The 19,601-nt window shown below is 36.8% G+C and overlaps 1 protein-coding gene across 1 annotated transcript in view; it reads right to left on the bottom strand.

Annotated features, from left to right (window-relative positions):
* Positions 1-1,037: 1,037 nt before the first annotated feature.
* The window catches only part of RBMS3 (RNA binding motif single stranded interacting protein 3), a 1,276,696-nt gene continuing 1,258,132 nt past the window's right edge, over positions 1,038-19,601 (bottom strand). Inside the window, exons 12-14 of the mRNA XM_073630281.1 lie at positions 12,976-13,056; positions 11,647-11,774; positions 1,038-10,624 (exon numbers count right to left, since the gene is read on the bottom strand). Coding sequence (XP_073486382.1) covers positions 10,618-10,624; positions 11,647-11,774; positions 12,976-13,056 — 216 coding nt within the window. The 3' untranslated portion in view covers positions 1,038-10,617. The remainder of the gene's footprint in view (positions 10,625-11,646; positions 11,775-12,975; positions 13,057-19,601) is intronic.

Below are 19,601 nucleotides of genomic sequence, written 5' to 3'. Positions count from 1 at the left end.
TTCCACCTACTCTGTCAGCTCTGCTATTCACAAAGTACAGCCACAGTGTCATCACTGTGCAATGCTTTGTGAATGACACAACAAAGCAAGGATTGAAGGCATAACTCTGAAACTGCTGTCTGTGAGCTCTTAAAATAGTAAAACAATTAGAGTGTGTATGTGTGATTTAAAAACAAAAACAAAAAAAACATAAAATAGCTGTGCCTGCAGTTGGACTTTAAAGGAAATTTGTCATTTGAGAAGTATGCACACTGTTGTTGTTGACCTCTCCTTCAGGGAATGTTTGCTGTCACATAGATGCTTTGGCTTCAATCCCTCTTAAGTCACAAGCCTGGAACATGAAGACAGAAATAAGGAACTCCATGACATGACATTTCTTTGACTTACATTTGTTGCATGTTGGTTACAGGTCTGTGACTCTGAAATATTGGAGCGAGGCATAGTCATGCAGCTAACATTGCCCAGAGAAAGCCAGGAATATCAGCCCTACCCTTCTTCCATGCCAGTTATACTTAAGTAAACATGGGTTCAAAGGCAGACATCTAAACATAATATAAATTTCAGCTATGAGGAGGACTTTACCTGATTGAATGAGAGCCCTGATCATTTAGCAATAACCCAAATGCTCTTTTTCATTCATTATAAGATAATTTGTATTAATGTCTGCTTTTCTTCAGAATATTTTTATCCTTGAATGCCCACCCCTTTATTTGAACTGACAATAAGTACAAAGTAAAAAAAAGTGACTTTTACCTAAAAGCTTTACTGGGAATCTACCAAAATGGTATACAGTGTACAAATTAACCAACTAGCTTGATTAAAATTCAAGAGGATTTGATGTTAGGTCATCAATTGTTTCACAAATAGGTTTATCATACAAATCATTTCTATATATACTGCAGGCAGTTATCATAATTCATCTCATACTGTTTATTTTCCAATACTTATGCAGTCACACTGCACATAGGCCTCTCTGAAAACAGAAGCCATACTTCAATCACAAAATATTGTTTTACTGAAATAACCATTCAAATAAATTCATCACAGGTTGCTTTATTTAATAGACTATATCAAATAATGTGAAGCAAAGAGCAATGATGGGCAGTACACATAGCTTCTAATAAGAGATCAGCTTTCAGCAGCTTTGTTTTCCCAAACAAAAGATCATTTCTGGCTGGTTGCTAGTGCTTGCTATTCATTGCAGTTTGCATGTATTAAAGGCCAGTGTGGCTTATTTTCTAACATAACAGAAAAAAAGTAATTGTGATGTAACTCATATCAACAAAGCACATATCAAAATTAGTGTACACAGACGAACCTGATCTGCAATTGGTAACTATGGGTTACTGAACATAATTCATTATTATTAAAACCTCGTGTCATACTTGGCTGACACTAACAGTTTAACAGTTTAGAGCTTCAACATGAAAGACATGAACAAAGTTGGGAAAAAAATGCTTGCAGGGCGTGCCCATGTATAAGACTTCCAAACAATTTGGTATTCTGTTTTATTCCATAAGGTTGCACCTCAAAACACATAGCTATTTTTTCTACCTTTAAAATAACAATTTTACATTTCAACTTTTATAATGATACAGTCATATACAGTCATCTTTGTTATGAATGACACTTTATCCTGCTTTGATCCTGCTTACAACTTGCATTTCGTAATTATGTAACTAGATGTAAATCAAAAGTTTCTCTCAACCACAATGACAAAATTAACATTTTAATGCTAAATATACACTTGGGCGACTTGACATGGAAAGTGCTATCGGAATATGTTTAGACATCAAAAATGACAAGATATGACATCTTATAGACAGAGAAAATTGTAGCTATGACATAAACATGGATGATATAAAGTAAATTTATTTCACCTTTCATTCTCTACATCTCCCAATAGTATATTTAGCCCTTAGTTTTACATGATTTGTGTATAATGTTAACTGGAACAAAAATATATTTATTTTTGATATAAACTTTCTAATCAACCAACATAGAAAATAAAATAAACTAACTAGAGATGAGCAAACCATTTTATGTTATCCGTTATAGATTGTGAGTAAATTGTATTTTCAAAGCGAATCTGTCACCTATTAAATCAATAAGAGCCCTTGCACACTGGGGCGGGGGGCGGCGTCGGCGGTAAAACGCCGCTATTATTAGCGGCGTTTTACCGTCGGTATGCGGCCGCTAGCGGGGCGGTTTTACCCCCCGCTAGCGGCCGAGAAAGGGTTAAATACCACCGCAAAGCGCCTCTACAGAGGCGCTTTGCCGGCGGTATAGCCGCGCCGTCCCATTGATTTCAATGGGCAGGAGCGGTAAGGGAGCGGTATACACACCGCTCCTTCACCGCTCCGAAGATGCTGCTGGCAGGACTTTTTTTACCGTCCTGCCAGCGCATCGCTCCAGTGTGCAAGCCCTCGGGGCTTGCACACTGGATACACAGCAGCGGCACTTTCGGGGCGGTTTGCAGGCGCTATTATTAGCGCAATAGCGCCTGCAAACCGCCCCAGTGTGCAAGGGCTCTTAAAGCAACAGACACTGAAAACAGTTTTTTTAAATCTATTTTGGATCCTGAAATTAATTATTAAATTCAATGAGCTCTAATAATTTCTATGCAAGTGGCTAACTTCTGTGCTCAGAATTAGGGGAAGCAGCTGGATATGATGGGTAACAATGCTTTAAGCAACCACAGCCAACTTTGGCCTGTTTTAATAAAGCGATAAATCATCATACTAGGATACTTTCAGCCTAGATGAACTGGGACATGCAGAAGATAGGAAGTGTACCATGGTACTAACACAACACCATTGCCAAATGTGGCAAAGTTTTTATGCACTTTCTGAATTGGAAAGATAATAGGTGAGAATGAACCCTACTGTAGTGAGACTAAGAGGGAGGAGGGGGTAACCCAGTAAATCCAAGTAAGTCCTAGGTCTGTAACTATGCCATCTAATTGATTATTAATTACTTTAGTATATGTGCTATCCTATCCTTATTCCATTCTTCTTTTCACAGTGCAGGATACATAGACATTAGATGATTGAATATTCACAAATATATATCTTCTACATCGGTGATGGTGACTGAACTAAGCTGCATGTACAGAATATATTTTTATATAACAAAGCTTGGACAGCCAGTTACTTAGATATTGATTTGATTGTGTTTTGTGGCAGCTTTTCTTTAAACATTTGCTCTCATCTAGCCATTTATTTTGATAACTTAATTAATTAGCATTAAAAAAAACCTGTTGCCCCAGCAAAGTCACAAATGACAAGTCTGGGACAAATGATCGATTTGCTCATTTCTAGGATCTAACTTTTAGACTTTAACAATGCAAACATTAACAGCATGTCGTCTTAAAAAAACAACAGTTTTAGAAAAAAAAATAGTAAAAATGCCCCAGGCATAAGAGATTTTTCTTTTAAATAGAGACTCTTTACCATTAGCAGCTTACATTGGGTAGATGTTTAGTTTACACAAGTAAAAATAGCAGCAGTTTTTTCAACCATACAAGACGTCTCTTTCTCTCTCCCCTTGGCCACATGGTAGCTACATCAGAACTTGAAGTGCTGATCGTTATTGAGGCTTTTTAAAATCTAAAGTAAAAAAATTATTCTTTTTAAACACTATATTATGTTTGCCAGAACATTTACACTCATTTGTACTGAATTTTTTAAAAAAATAAAGAAAAGAGCTGCCAGTACAGTATCTTAAAACATAGGCACATGTCACAACTGCAAGAAAAATGCGTGGTTTCAAGGAGATACCCACTCACTAGAATATTGATCTAATTCCCATATATATTCTTTTTTGCGCAAGTACTTTATTTATTTATGTATACCTTTTAAAATGTTATAATGTAAAAATACAGTACTTAGCAGCGCTAAATTAATGTATTATTAGGTTATACATTCTAATATGTACTGATTTGTATAAAGCCACTTTGCTCTCTGATGGTGCATTCCTCTAACAGAATGTTTGTAGTGCTTTCCTGTTTTTTTCAAATGATATTCACAAAAATTACTATTAAAAACACAATAGAATGTTCTATTTTTTTTTATGGCAGTAAGAGCAATACGTATACAGCTTAGCATAATCCTCAGGAACCATTGAAGTAGTCTCCAGTCATACAATACGTCATAACCCTAATATTTTAAAGGTAATATGACTGCAGTATGGGTATGGGTCAGGAATAAGTGGATATCCCCTTTGAAGTACAAAAGCAATTAAAAAGAAAAGAAAAGGGTATGTACAAACATATGAAATTATTTCATCTTAAAATAAAGTTATTTGTCTATATGTATGCAATGGGCATGTGCAGAACTGATTAGATTTATTGATATAAACATCCAAACTGCTTAGATTACTTAGGATTTTGCGAGCATTAAATTAATTATTTACATAACTAATTTACATGGCCATCAGATTTTCAAACACAAATAGTTACTAAAATGTTGACTAACAATTAAAATAGTAGTAACAGAACAATAGGGATTAATAACATTCACAAACACTGATTTCACACATCTTAATCAGAGGTATCTTATCACTTCTGGATTTGTCAAAAATTCTGATTTTGAAAAAGAAATTAATATAACATGTATATGTCACTGAAGATGTGTACATATATGTCATCATATATATATACAGATAGATAGATAGATAGATAGATAGATAGATAGATAGATAGATAGATAGATAGATAGATAGATAGATAGATAGATCGATCTATATCTATAGATAGATATAGATATATCTATCTATATATATATAGATATATCTATAGATCAGTGGTTCTCAACTCCTATCTTCAGGACCCACTAACAGGCCAGGTTTGCAAGATAGCTGAAATACATCACAGGTGATATCATTTGCTGCTCAGTGATTTCAGTATTCTAGTCTGCATCTCCCCAAGGTAATACTTACAATCTGGCCTGTTAGTGGGTCCCGAGGACAGGAGTTGAGAACCAATTAGATAGATAAATAGATAGATAGATAGATAGATAGATAGATAGATAGATAGATAGATAGATAGATAGATAGATAGATAGATAGATAGATAGATAGATAGATAGATAGATAGATAGATAGATAGATCGATCGATCTAGATATAAGCATGTTTGTGAATGCTCTAACATATTTCTTAACAGAGAAATTCAACCTTCAGATGACTTTAACTCTTTGAGACCATATGTAACCTGCTGCAAAATTTACTTTGCTTTTCAATTTGTTTATTTATTTCCTTAATTATGCTTTTGAATATAGCAATAGAAATAAAAATTAGAAAAAAATAAGCATCATATACCAATTACACAACACACAAGTAATAAAAGAATAGATTTCTTTATACAAATTTTGGTAAGTGCACATATAAAACACTTTGAAATAGATGTTTGCTATATATGAAACAGTAATCAGTGGCTACTTTAGAATAAAGTATTTGGGTAAAGTATAAAGTTGTTCAGGTCCTTGAAAAATGCCAGATGTTTGTGTTTTGATGCAATATACTCAAAGAGAATCACAGTGCACAGTTCTGTGGTCTTCTGTCTTATATATAATAAGATTTTACAGGCAAGTGCCTATCCAGTGGAAATATACAATACCTATACAGAATGTGTAAATATATACAGTGCCTTGAAAAAGTATTCATACTCCTTGAAATATTCCACATTTTGTCATGTTACAACCAAATAAGTAAATGTATTTTATTAGAATTTTATGTGATAGACCAACACAAAGTGGCACAAAATTGTGAAGTGGAATGAAAATAATAAATGTTTTTCACATTTTATTTACCATTAAATATCTGAAAAATGTGGTGTATGATTGTATTCGCCCCCCTTTACCCCTAACTAAAATCTAGTGGAACCAATTGCCTTCAGAAGTGACCTAATTAGTAAATAGAGTCCACCTGTGTGTAATTTAATTTCAGTATAAATACAGCTGTTCTGTGAAGCCCTCAGAGGTTTGTTAAAGAAGCTTGTGCAAAAAGATGCTCTGCTCAGATGAGACCAAAATTGAACTTTTTGGCCTAAAGCAAAACCCTATGTGTGGTTGGAAACTAACACTGCACATCACCCTGAACACACCATCCCCACCGTGAAACATGGTGGTGGCAGCATCATGTTGTGGGGATGCTTTTCTTCAGCAGGGACAGGGAAGCTGGTCAGAGTTGATGGGAAGATGAATGGAGACAAAATACAGGGCAATCGTAGAAGAAAACCTGTTAGAGTCTGCAAAAGAGACTGAGGAGGAGGTTCACCTTCCAGCAGGACAACAACCCTAAAGCCAGAGCTACAATGGAATGTTTTAGTCAAAGTTCAGACCTAAATCCAATTGAGAATCTGTGTCAAGACTTGAAAATTGCTGATTACAGATGCTCTCCATCCAATCTGATAGAGCTTGAGCTATTTTGCAAAGAAGAATAGGCAAAAATTCCAGTCTCTAGATGTGCAAAGCTGGTAGAGACATACCCAAAAAGACTTGCAGCTGTAATTGCAGTGAAAGGTGGTTCTGCAAAGTATTGACTCAGGGTGGCGGAATAAAAATGCACGCCAAACTTTTCAGATATTTATATGTAAAAAAAAAATTTGAAAACCATTTATCATTTTCCTTCCACTTCACAATTATGTGCCACTTTGTTTTGGTCAATCACATAAAATCCCAATAAAATACATTGTGGAAAATATCAAGGGGTATGAGTACTTTTTCAAGGCACTGTGTATATATATATATAGATATATATATATATATCTATATATCATGTAAATGTTGCAGAAAGGGTATCTAGAGCAGTCATCTGAAGGAGGTTAAGCAAAATTGTTTGACATTTTTATCCAATATGCATGGATTTTATTGTAAAGCTGAACTCCAGGTATGGATTTTGTTGCATAGTTCAACGGAGATTGTGAAATCATTACCCTTTCTCTTCACCTTGTTCATCAACATAAATATAAGGTTTTTTTCTGAATGGTGCCCATGCAGAGCAAGCATTCCCTGTGGTTTGCATGGGACGTAGAAGACAGCAGTGATCACTGTAGTAGTAGAGATGTTTACAGTGATTCTCTACTTTTACAGTGGTCCCACAAGTATTGCATATGCATACTTAGCTTTGCAATAAAATCCATATGTAGAGTTCAGCTTTATGCTATGGTTCCACAATCAGAGTGAAATAAGAGAAAATAAGCATAATTTGGAGAATTAGTAGCCATTACTGGCAATCAGTTTTTTCTAAGCATCAAGTTTCTTAATTGTTTACTAAATGCTTCAAAAGACATCTGTGCGCAGGCATTTAAAAAAAAAAACTCAGTCCCAGATATTAGTCCACAGGTTTATTCCTGGGCAGCCTAACAAAGACAGATTCTGGAGCAGACTTTAAAATAAATATTATGCACTTAATTGTTCAAATCATTTCACTGCACTTTCATGGTATAGTCACATTATATATATATATATATATATATATATATATATATATATATATATATATATATATATATTTTTTTTTTTTTTTTTTCAAAATTACAGACTAAAGGTGTATGTGTAGTTTTTCACAATGTGTTTAAAGCTGAACTCCAGGACCCCAAAAAAACTACTTCTAGGAAGAGAAATATTCTCTGTAACCTGCAATTTAAAAAAAAAAATGTTTTCTTCTAACCTTTAGGCTGGGTTCACACTGCAGCACGGAGCGGCTCACAGCAGGGGTCTGGTACGTTGTCATTCACAGTTTTAGGTATGATTTCAGCCACAATTTTTGGCTGAATTCAGACCTGAAATGCACCAGAAGACGCACAGGGCTCCTGTGCAATTCACACCGGAGCTGCTCTGGAGATGTGTAAACCAGCTCCATAGAGAACTGGTCACAATCTCCTGACATGTGAATTGAATGCGGGGGAAAAAATCATTTTTAATACAAAAATGTCAGTGATTGGATCTGTCTTTATATCAGACTCTTTGTAATCCCCTACAATGCAGCACTGGGGAATGAAGAATCAGAACTCTGACTGCATTGCATTTACATTGCATTTGAATGCTCATGTGCTCACAAGGAAAAGGCTGACATGTAGAAAGTGATGACCTCATCATTATGCTGCCCCTTCACTGCCCAGGCACAAGCTGATGGCAAAGAGGTGACCAAATTGCATTGCTTATTCGCAATAGAAAAATGTTGGTTCATTAACTTAGCTGTGCATGCTGATAGAGCTGTGTAAATCTCCTAGCTGGACAAGTCAAGTAAACAATTCTCATACAATGTATGTGTGTTATTTGTATATGTAGCTGTTTGTCTGGAGTTCAGCTTTAATTTTAATTTTAATTCTGGCACATGATCATGTATGTTCAAAAAATGCAGCTGCAGCAGAGGGCAGTGAAGGTGTTCACAACCTAAAGACATAGTAGCTGCTACTGAATTATATTGGTGGCAACCTTGGTGAGGTTCATCCATAGCTGAACAGAAAGTCAATGAAGCATGGCAGCAGTTTGTTACATAAAATCAGAGGGTGGATCTCACTGGACACACATTAACATTCCTTGTAGCCGTGTGTTTCAAAGGGGCATGTATGCAACCAGAATGAATAAAGAGAACCAAGAGCATACAGCAATCAGCTTACTTATCACTGGAGGAAAGTGGGTCATTATATACTGTAAGTGTATCAACAATTCTTTCAAGAGAAGGCATATTTACACAAAAAACACTGTATTCTAATATCGTTAGAGATTCTCTTTTAGATACATAACATTTTTTGAGCCTGGAGTTCAGCTTCAATTCTCCTCTGATTGTAAAAAAACAAAAAACTCTGGAATCAAAATAGTTCTAATAATACAGCATGACATATATTTGACAAGACTCAGTGACTGATATTAGAAATGGGTAAATGCCCAATCTGATCTGCACACTGTCATAACCTATTCTATGCATTTTAAATCTAATATTCGGGTGTTGCCTCATTTGAATGATAACGTTTGCCATTCTAATTGAGATACAAAATGCATATTTTACTGGCAATTCAATTTACCACAATGAATTACTGTTTGGTTTATACCAATCAAATGATTGTCAATGAGTTATGTTAAAAACAATGAAACGGCATCTAAAACATAAAAATGAACTGTTGTTGCATGTACATTTAACAAAATTAGATACTCAGAAGAAGTCTAGTTAGAAAAAAAGGAAGACTGGTAGCCATATAAAATATCAGGCTATACTATAAAACAAAAAAAAACCTGGGGGACGCCATACATAATTAATAGTTGGTATTTGTTATTTTTAGGCTGCAATATTCAGCACAATTTTCATGTACCAACTCACCATATCTTACAAACAATACTGTATGTATGACATAAAGTACCAGTGGAAGATAGTTTAAACCAAGAAGAAAGTAAAAATTGGTCCGGCCATATAGGTCAAAAAATAAAAGAGACCAAAAGAAAAAAACACTGTCTTCAGAACTGCGTTAGGGTGTCACTTCATCTTTGGTATAAAATTGGCCATCCATAGGCTGCATTTGATCACAACTAGGAAATACTACAGAAATTGTCAACAATTTCTTCTATCTATTGCTTTTTTTTTTTTTTTTTTTTTTTTTTAAACATGAACTCCTACATAATGTTAACATGTTAACACTATTAAGCTACTTTCTGCAATATGACAAGCAAAGCTGACTAAAAATCTTTTTAAGCTCATAAAAAAGATTGCAAATAGAAAGCACTAATGCCTTTACTAGAAGCGATCACGCTTTGTAAATAAAAATAATAAAATAAAAAAAACAGCATTCAAATGAAAAAAAAAAAAAGATCTGCATTTTCTCAATGCAGTTGTTTTTCATAGTTCATTGACACCTTTGTAAAAACCTACAGCCATCTATATTTTGTATTCACACTTAAGAGAAAGTTCATAAAAGTCCACACATATTGTTCTAATTCTTGCACACACCATAGTCTTTTTTTATCAGCAAAATTTTTCTTCAAATGAAGATATGAATTGAATGTCAAATTACATCTAATATTTTACCCTTAGGAACCCATAAGAAATACCAACACAAGTCCTTTATTAAGATGGTCAATATCATGCCTTTACGTTTTATCCAGATGCTGTTCTTTTGCTCTGGGTTTGTTTGATGTCCTTAAAATTAAGGCAATAAGAATTCAAGATAATCTTTCCTATGGACAAAAAACATAAAATGAATGAAAGAAACAGATAGCTAAATATCAAGGAAGACAGTTATGGTTTTGTCAGAAATGCTTCCCCTTGATACCGATTTTACTGTCCTCAAAATACGACTCCTTTTTGCAATGATCGTCAAGCTCCAGGTGAAAAGACAACCCAGTATGTTTCCATCATGTGTGTTCATTAAGAAAGAGTAACAAAAATAAAATTGTCAACATAGCAGAACGTTTTTTTCTTGTTTTGTGTATTTTTGTTTTATTTTTTTTTGTTTTGTTTTTTTTTTTTTTGCACGGCACATAAAAAACACTTTGAGCAAGGTAGAAAACTTAAAGGAAAAAAAAAAGCTTTTGTCTGATGCCTGTGCAAACTGGAAGTCAACTTCTAGATGAAGTGTATCCATTCAAGGCAAGGTTTTCTGACCAACATTTCTCAGTCCTGTTTATTGTCTGGAAAATATATTGCAAAAAGAAACAGAGTGCATTAAAAAAAATGTAAATTGAAAAAGTAAATATTCAACATCACACAACACCACTAATAAATATACAGGTTTATCTCTAATGGCCTATTCAAAATATTCTATTTTTTATTTAAAAAGGCATACATCAAAGTCCAAATTTCAGTAATATAAATAATAACAGTAATTATAAACAAAATTAATTTTACTGCCATAATTATGATGGGTGACTTGGCTACTGTTCTGCTGCTAGTAATCTTCAGCCTTTCAAACTTTAAGAAAGAGTAATAGTACTTGGGGGAAACCCCACCATAAAACATACTGCGTTGTGGCCATGAGCTGGAATTAAAGATCATACTTATTTACTATGATCCTTAGCTCCATCTAATGGCCATAATACATTTTTCAACAGTATTTTAAGTTTGATGAATTAATAACATTTGACCTGTAGAGGAAAAACGAGAACAATCGATTTTACCTCCTTTGCACATAATGAATGTGCCTGATGTTTCACTGGAGCCATGCACTTTTTTTTATTTATTTATAAATGCACCCCAATTAGAGAAGTACAATAACGTATGGCAACGTCTTACAAAGATAATACATTGGGGAGTTCACTACCTCTTTTGATAGCAAAAATATTTAAATTTTGTTTCAAATGCAAAAACAAAAGTATTATGATTTATATATTGTTTTATATCCTCTTGACATTTGCTTTTCCACTAACTGTAATTGTTCTATTAGCATTTTCTTTGATTGTGTGCTTTTGTTTTATATTAACAGATAAAATTTCCTTTATTCAATAATAGAATGCACAAAGATCATAGTTCCTTTTAAGTGAACCTAACATGGCAATACTGTTAGATGCAGAGCATCTTGTGGTACCTACAAGTAGCTGTATAAGTTGTGTGAGGAATTCATTTAAAGACTATCATTGCTGCTAACCTAGAAACACTTTTGTCAGGTCAGGTTCACTTTAACTATACCTAGCTTTTAAACCTATCAAATACTTACTTAGTCTGTTGATAGGAGTATGCAGATGCATGTTCATTGCTTGTCTCTACAGGTATCTGTTGCTGCTGCCCACTGGCTTCATGTGATGAAGATGATACTGTTTGAGGAGAGGTATCAGCAACAACACCCTGTAAAATTTAGAACAAAAAATTTGTTCCAGCATATTATTAACAAAATAAAATAATGCTATTTAAATTAAATTTCAGATTTTTTACACAGGAAAATTAGATATCCCCATGGTCTCCTGCATTCTTCTTGTATACACCTTATTAAAAAATACAAGCCAAAAGCATATCAGCTTGTTAATTCAGGTATGGGCTTGCCTATTTGCTGACACAACCATTAAGGCTTAAGTATTAAGCAGATGCTTCAAGAGGAAAGGGCCCAAAAACACCAACATGATCCAATTTGCAATAGCAGGAGATTTTGATCAGTTCAGACCAATTCACATATCCCCACAGCGGGTCTGGTGCGATTTGTACAAAAAACCTGTGCGTCTTTCGGTCTGTTTCAGGTCTGAATTCAGCCCAAAATTCGAGCTGAAATCAGACCTGAAATGGTGAACCAGGATGCACCGGACCCCTGCTGTGAGCCGCATGCCGCTCATATGTGAACCCAGCCTCAACTTCTTTGCTAACACTGCCCAACCTAAACCTGATGATTATATAAAGCTTACCTGCCTCTGGAGAAGCTAGATAAATTGATACTTCTTTCCCTGGTAAACTGCTAAATCCCACAGTATCAGGTCACAGGATCAAAAACCTTTGATTTAAGGCAAAATTAGAAGTCAAACATAGATGCTGATTGGATGATCCTGTAAGCTTCCTGACTACCGATCATGTGCCAAATTCCCGGGCATTTGATCATTTTACTAGATACAATGGGATCCTGGTACAATGAAAAGTAATATAAATAATGATAACAATTCTGTTCTCCCTGATGTCCCATAATGCTTATCCGATTAGTGATGGGACATTTGAAAGGAATGTTTTGTCAGATGTTGCTGAACGCCTGGGTGTATAGATGTATTTTGAGTCTGCTTTAGAAACATCCAAAGAAAAGTAAGACTTGCATTTACTTATTATGACATTGGGTGGGAGATCTTTGGCTATAGAGCTACTTTGATGTAAAATATGTAGGCACAGTTCTCACTGCATACATACAGAGATTAGATCACATGCATTGTTGGTTTATTGCTCCAAACTCCTGCATCACCTTACACAGAATATATTATGGGCTATCAACATACATTCTTAGATCAGTGCCAAAAAGAATTACAATTTTATTTTTTGAAAATAGAAAAATGTTGACATGAATTGATCAACTTACTTCAACTTGAACAGCAGATGGAGGCACAGAAGTATACTGGGGAATGTAGGTCCCTTGCATAGGTGCAGCAGCAGTCATGTACTAGAAAACAATTGATATCATAAAAAAATAGAGCACAAAAAATATATATATATTTTTTGAGCTTTGTGGAAAAACTGCATTTTTTTTATCCAAAAAAGCTTTTATTAGTATTGAAATGGTATAAAATAACAACAACAATGCACCTAAATTGCACATATGTTGTACATATTGAATCAAAGGAATAGATAAGACAAGGTCTCTGAAATATAGCATGCACCGAAGAAATGTAATACATAGACAATTTTCAAGTGTTATTCAAAATCAAGTAGGAGCTACATCTAATGGACAGCAGTATTGTGTATGCCACATACCAAAATATTTCAGAAAGTTTTTTAAGCAACCACTCTGGTCATAGATCAATTTCTTATCTGGGATTTTTTTAAATCTCCCCTTTCCGTTGTAAGTCGAGCACCACCTCAGCTATCAGTTAACAATACCTCATGCTAAATGTGATTAGGTAAATATTTTACTCAAAAACTCAGGAGGACCCAGAGAGCATAGTTAAGGGTCTAGTTGTAACAGAGAACCCATGATGTCATGTAAAAAAAAATATTATTTGCTTCCAGTAAGCCTATATCTGTGGGCAGGACCTGAGAAGGTGAAAAAAAGAGCTAGTGGCCCTTTGACGCTTAGGACATAATGAATTATACAATGTTTTTTTTTATCTTGAAAACTGAATTGGCATTAAATAGGTATATTGAAGTATAAATTGATTGATGAGCGTATCAATGAATTTTAGGGAGACTAAACGTTGGCTGGTTAGATATATATATACAAATATACCTCTTCCCAGGTCTCATCATCAACAAGACCCAGATCAGCCTCCCACAAAATCTTGCTATTATAAGCCTGGCTTGTTGGAAGAGACTTAACCATAGCAGCAAAAAAAACAACTATCTGCAAGGTAATATGGACCCAAATTGCCTGGTGACTGTATGTCTAAGCTGAAGGTATCAGAAAAAATAAAGTTCAGCAAATTAAAATCTTCTTGTGGATCCAAAACAAGAACATCGGGTGTTCACCTGTTCGCCAAACAGCGAACTATATGCGGTGTTCGTGGCAAATTTGAAAGCTGCGGGCACACTGTTAAAGTCTATGGGACACTAACATGAAAAATCAAAAGTGCTCATTTTAAAGGCTTATATGCAAGTTATTGTCATAAAAAGTGTTTGGGGGCCCTTCAGGTCTGGTATGGATTTTAAGGTGAACTCTGCGCCAAAAATTTAAAAAAATGGCGTAGGGGTCCCCCCCAAAATCCATACCAGACCCTTATCTGAGCATGCAAACTGGCAGGCCGCAGGAAAAGAGGGGGGGATGAGAAAGGTAGCCTCCCAAAGCACCTTGTCCCCATGTTGATGGGGACAAGGGCCTCATACCCACAGCCCTTGCCTGGTGGTTGTGGGGGTCTGCGGGCGGGGGGCTTATCGGAATCTGGAAGCCCCCTTTAACAAGGGGACCCCCAGATCCCAGCCTCCCCCTGTGTGAATTGGTAACGGGTTACAAATGTACCCCTTCCATTTCACAAAAAAAGTGTCAAAATGGTAAAAAAAGACAAGAGACAGCTTGGGACAAGTCCTTTTTAAAAAAAAATAAAAAATAAAAATCTCCCACAGTGTAAGTTCATGAGGGCCAATGGGCCGAAAAAGAAAAAAAAAGCGTGTGACCCCACCTCGCTCTGATGCCACGGGGAAGCCATGGGGAAGCCCCCATGGCATCAGAGGGGGCAGGGTCACCCGGTTACATCACCGGGTGGCCCTGCCCTCAGTTATATAAGAGCTGTCACAGCGAAGATGCGTCAGTCGGCGGGAGCCTCCCATGGAGGCGGATTGGTTGCGGCTTTTTTTTTTTCAGTCCATCGTGCTGCGTAAACTTACACCGTGGGACTTTTTAAATTTTTTTATTTTTTAATAAAGGACTGTCTCTTGTCTTTTTTTACCATTTTGACACTTTTTTTGTGAAATGGTAGGGGTACATTTGTACCCCATTACCAATTCACACGGGGGAGGCTGGGATCTGGGGGTCCCCTTGTTAAAGGGGGCTTCCAGATTCCGATAAGCCCCCCACCCGCAGACCCCCACAACCACCGGGCAAGGGTTGTGGGGATGAGGCCCTTGTCCCCATCAACATGGGGACAAGGTGCTTTGGGGGGCTACCCCAAAGCACCCCTCCCATGTTGAGGGCATGCAGCCTGGTGTGGTTTAGGAGGTGGGAGCTCTCTTGTGCCCCCTCTTTTCCTGTGGCCTGCCGGGTTGCGTGCTCAGATAAGGGTCTGGTATGGATTTTGGGGGGACCCCTACAACATTTTTTTTTAATTTTGGCGCAGGGTTCCCCTTAAAATCCATACCAGACCTGAAGGGTCTGGTATGAATTTTGGGGATACCCCTACACCTTTTTTTTTTAATTTGGTGCAGGGTTCCCCTTAATTTCCATATCAGACCCAAAGGGCCTGGTATGGATTTTAGGGGGACCCCCACGCAATTTTGTTTTAAATTTTGGTTTGGGGTTCCCCTTAATATTCATGGTAATGGACTGGGGGGTGGGGATCCTATGCTCTTTTTTTCAATGAGTTTTATCTATATTGCTGAGACCCGACAATTCATTACAGCCGCGATCAGTTTTAAATGACAATTTTTCCTTTAGAAAATGTCATTTTGCTGTGGTACTGTTCTAAACATGGGAAAAATGTGCCACTTTACAGGCATACTATAGACACCCCCCCCAGGCACGATATTTAAAGGAATATTTCATTTTTATTGTATCACTTTAAGCATTAAAAAAATCACTGCTCCTGAAAAAACAGATGTTTTTTAAAAAAATGTTTGCATTGATACATGTCCCCTGGGGCAGGACCTGGGTCCCCAAACACTTTTTATGACAATAACTTGCATATAAGTCTTTCAAATTAGCACTTTTGATTATTCATGTTCATGTCCCATAAACTTTAATGGTGTTCGTGTGTTCTGCCAAATTTTTTGCCTGTTCACATGTTCTGCTGCGAACCAAACAGGAGGGTGTTCGGCTCATCCCTAGTAGTAAGTAGGAGTTCAACATTTAAATGGAAGCTATTCTGAAGTCCCCTGAAAGGTAACTCTTTTAATCAGTAACAATCTCAATAAAAGCAATAGTAAACATGACTTAACCACTTTTTGCCCGGCCTATAGCAGATTGATGGCCGGGCGGTGGTTCTGTTATCCTGACTGGGCATCATATGACGTCCAGCAGGATAACATGCCGCCCCGCGCCTGTGGGGGCATGCATAGCGGCGATCGGTGGAGCGGTGTGTCAGCCTGACACACCGCTCCACCGATCTTGGTAAAGAGCCTCCAACGGAGGCTCTTTCCCACGTGATCAGCCATGTCCAATCACGGCTGATCACGATTTCAGTAGGAAGAGCCATTGATCGGCTTTTCCTCACTTGTGTCTGAAAGACGCGAGTAGAGGAGAGCCGATCGGCAGCTCTCCTGACAGGGGGGTTCTGCGCTGATTGTTTATCAGCGCAGCTCCCCCTCAGATGACCACACTGGACCACCAGGGACACCACTAGGACCACCAGGGAAGGGGGCAACATGTGGATGGCCAGGTATGTACCCCATGGCCATACACATATGCCCAATGTACCCAATCTGTGCCAATCAATGCCCACAAATGGGCACTGATTGGCACCATTATATTTCAGTTATGCCCAGCAATGCCACAAATCAGTGTAATCAGTGCCACCAATCAGTGTCATCAGTGCCACCTGTCAGTGCCCATCGGTGCCACCTGTCAGTGCCCATCAGTGCCCACCTATCAGTGCCCATCAGTGCCCATCTGTGTCACCTATCAGTGCCACCCATAAGTACCAATCAATGCCACCTACGAGTGCCCATCAGTGCTGCCTATGAGTGCCCATCTGTGCCACCTATGAGTGCCCATCAGTGCCGCATACCAATGCCACCTATCAGTGCCCATCAGTGCCGCTTATCAGTGCCCGTCAGTGCCACCTCATCAGTGCCACCTCATTGATGCCACCTCATCGGTGCCCATCAGTGCCACCGTATCAGTGCCCGTCAGTGCAGCCATATTAGTGCCTGTCATTGAAGAAGAAAACGTACATATTTACAAAAAATTTTAACAGAAACAAAGAAAACTTGTTTTTTTTCAAAATTTTGGGTCTTTTTTTATTTGTTGCGCAAAAAATAAAAACTGCAGAGGTGATCAAATACCACCAAAAGAAAGCTCTATTTGTGGGAACAAAATGATAAAAAATTTGTTTGGGTACAGTGTAGCATGACCGCGCAATTGTCATTCAAATTGCGACAGCGCTGAAAGCTGAAAATTAGCCTGGGCGGGAAGGTGTCTAAGTGCCTGGTATTGAAGTGGTTAAAGATGTTCCTTGTTAAATGCAATATGCTTGTTGGCTCAAGCTTTTGACATCAGTCTCACTGTATGAAAAGTATAAGTATACATCATTTAATTAATTGATTTTATTATGTACTCAATCTTTGTTCAAAAAAACTACTTGTAGGTGAAAATTAATTTTGTAAAATGAAAGGTCCCTTATCATAATAAATAGGGTGAAACAGTGTTCACTTTAAATATTTAATATTCTGCAAGGAAGCTTAAAAAATATGCATGCATATGGTGGGGTATCTGAAGTAAACACAGCTAAACCCTAATTACTAAACGAAGGGAGCTTTCACTTTGCAAATTGAATTTCCTCTTAGCAAATTATTAAAACTGTACTGTTTTCCTTGTCAAAAGAAGTTTATTGTTATAAAGATACATAAAGTAAGTTTACAAGGATCTATAAAGTAAGCTCATTGTTTTACAGTAGGGTTTATATAGGTAAATATCATGAAATTTCAAATATTAAACATTGGGTTCACGTAAACCTAAATTAAAGATATATATCATTTCCTTAGTTACTTTTGTAGGTATTTAAATGATTTATACCTACTATACATATTGTTTACAAGTAGAGTGTATATAGGTCAAATAAATTCTGATAATGAGCTTTAATCGTAAGGTGGAGAAAAGGAAAGAGAAAGAAGAAAAAGGGTTGAAAAGTAGAGGTATGGTCCACAAGGTTGTCCCGCTCGTCAGTTTATTATTCTTTTTAGTTCTCTTTGAAGCCTTAGAATGGGTGTCTCTGTAAGTCATTTAATCTGTTACCATGGCAACAGGACAGAGTCATTGAAGTTTGACAGGAACTGTTGTTTTATCCAAGGATGCCAAAGTTTTTCAAATTTTGGAATTTGATTTTGATCGATGGCTACCATCTTAGCATGGGACATTGTATTATTCATTCTGTGAATTGTTTCTGCTAGTACCAATGTAGGAGATTTCCATGCCTTGGCCACTGTTTGTTTTGCAGCCGTTATTAGTTGGATCATAAGTTTGAATTGAGAGAGTGTTAACCATTCCGGTTTTAGATTAAGTAAAGTTATATATGGATCTGGTTGTATTATTTTTTTAAATATTTTAGATGCAATCACGAAGACTTCCTTCCAGAAGGTTTGGATTACTGGGCACGTCCACCATATGTGTAAATATGTGCCTATTTCTGGGCATCCTCGAAAACAAAGAGCTGAGGTATTAGGTGAATATTTTGCCACTCTAGCGGGTACAAGGTACCAGCGAGTTAGGACTTTATAATTTGTCTCCAGTGCTAAGATGTTGGGTGAAGATGACTTAGATGTAAGCCATATGTTAGACCAGTCCGTGTCTTCTAAAGTTCGCCCCAGGTCCTCCTCCCACCTCTGAACGTAAGAGGGTCTATTAAGATTTGCTACTCCATATAATTGATTATAAAGTGATGAAATTGTACCTTTAGCAAATGGATCTTTTGTACAGATTGATTCAAAAATGGATAATTGGGATAATGGTGTATCCCCCTTTAGGAATGGTGTATAGAAATTTTTGATTTGGAGATATCTAAATATCTCAGAGTTTGGTAGATCATATTTTTCTCTAAGCGATGGGAATGAAAGGAATGATTTAGATGCTATGAAGTCATTTAGTGTCTGAATGCCTGATGTTGTCCAAGCTTTAAAAGAATTTGGGTAGATCCATGCCGGATAAAAGGCCGGATTTCTGATAAAAGAAAGGAGAGGATTGTGTGGAGATTGTAACTGATATTTGGTTTTTAGTTTATCCCAGAGAGATAAGAAGTGTTTAGTTATGGGATTATGAATTTGAAAGCGGTCTTTAGGATCAAGCCATAATAAATTTGATATTAATAGAGGGTCATTTTCTGAAGCCTCTATAAATACCCATAATGGGATTTCCTGTTTTGCATGGTATTTGGACAGACTGGACAAATGTGCTGCTCTGTAGTAGTTAGTAAAATTAGGGTATCCCAGGCCTCCTTTATTTTTGGGAAGATGTAGTGTGTGTATAGGTATACGTGGTTTAGAAGAGCCCCATATAAACGAAGTTGCTCTTTTTTGTACTATTCTCAAAAAATAGGAAGGAATTGGAATAGGGAGGACTCTGAATAGATAAAGCAATTTGGGTAGAATAGTCATTTTGATTGCATTAATCTTCCCTATCCAGGATAAAGG

This window comes from Aquarana catesbeiana, linkage group LG05, assembly GCF_042186555.1.
Source record: "Aquarana catesbeiana isolate 2022-GZ linkage group LG05, ASM4218655v1, whole genome shotgun sequence".
NCBI classification, from domain to species: Eukaryota; Metazoa; Chordata; class Amphibia; order Anura; family Ranidae; genus Aquarana; species Aquarana catesbeiana.
This window is presented reverse-complemented; position numbering and strand designations above follow the sequence as displayed.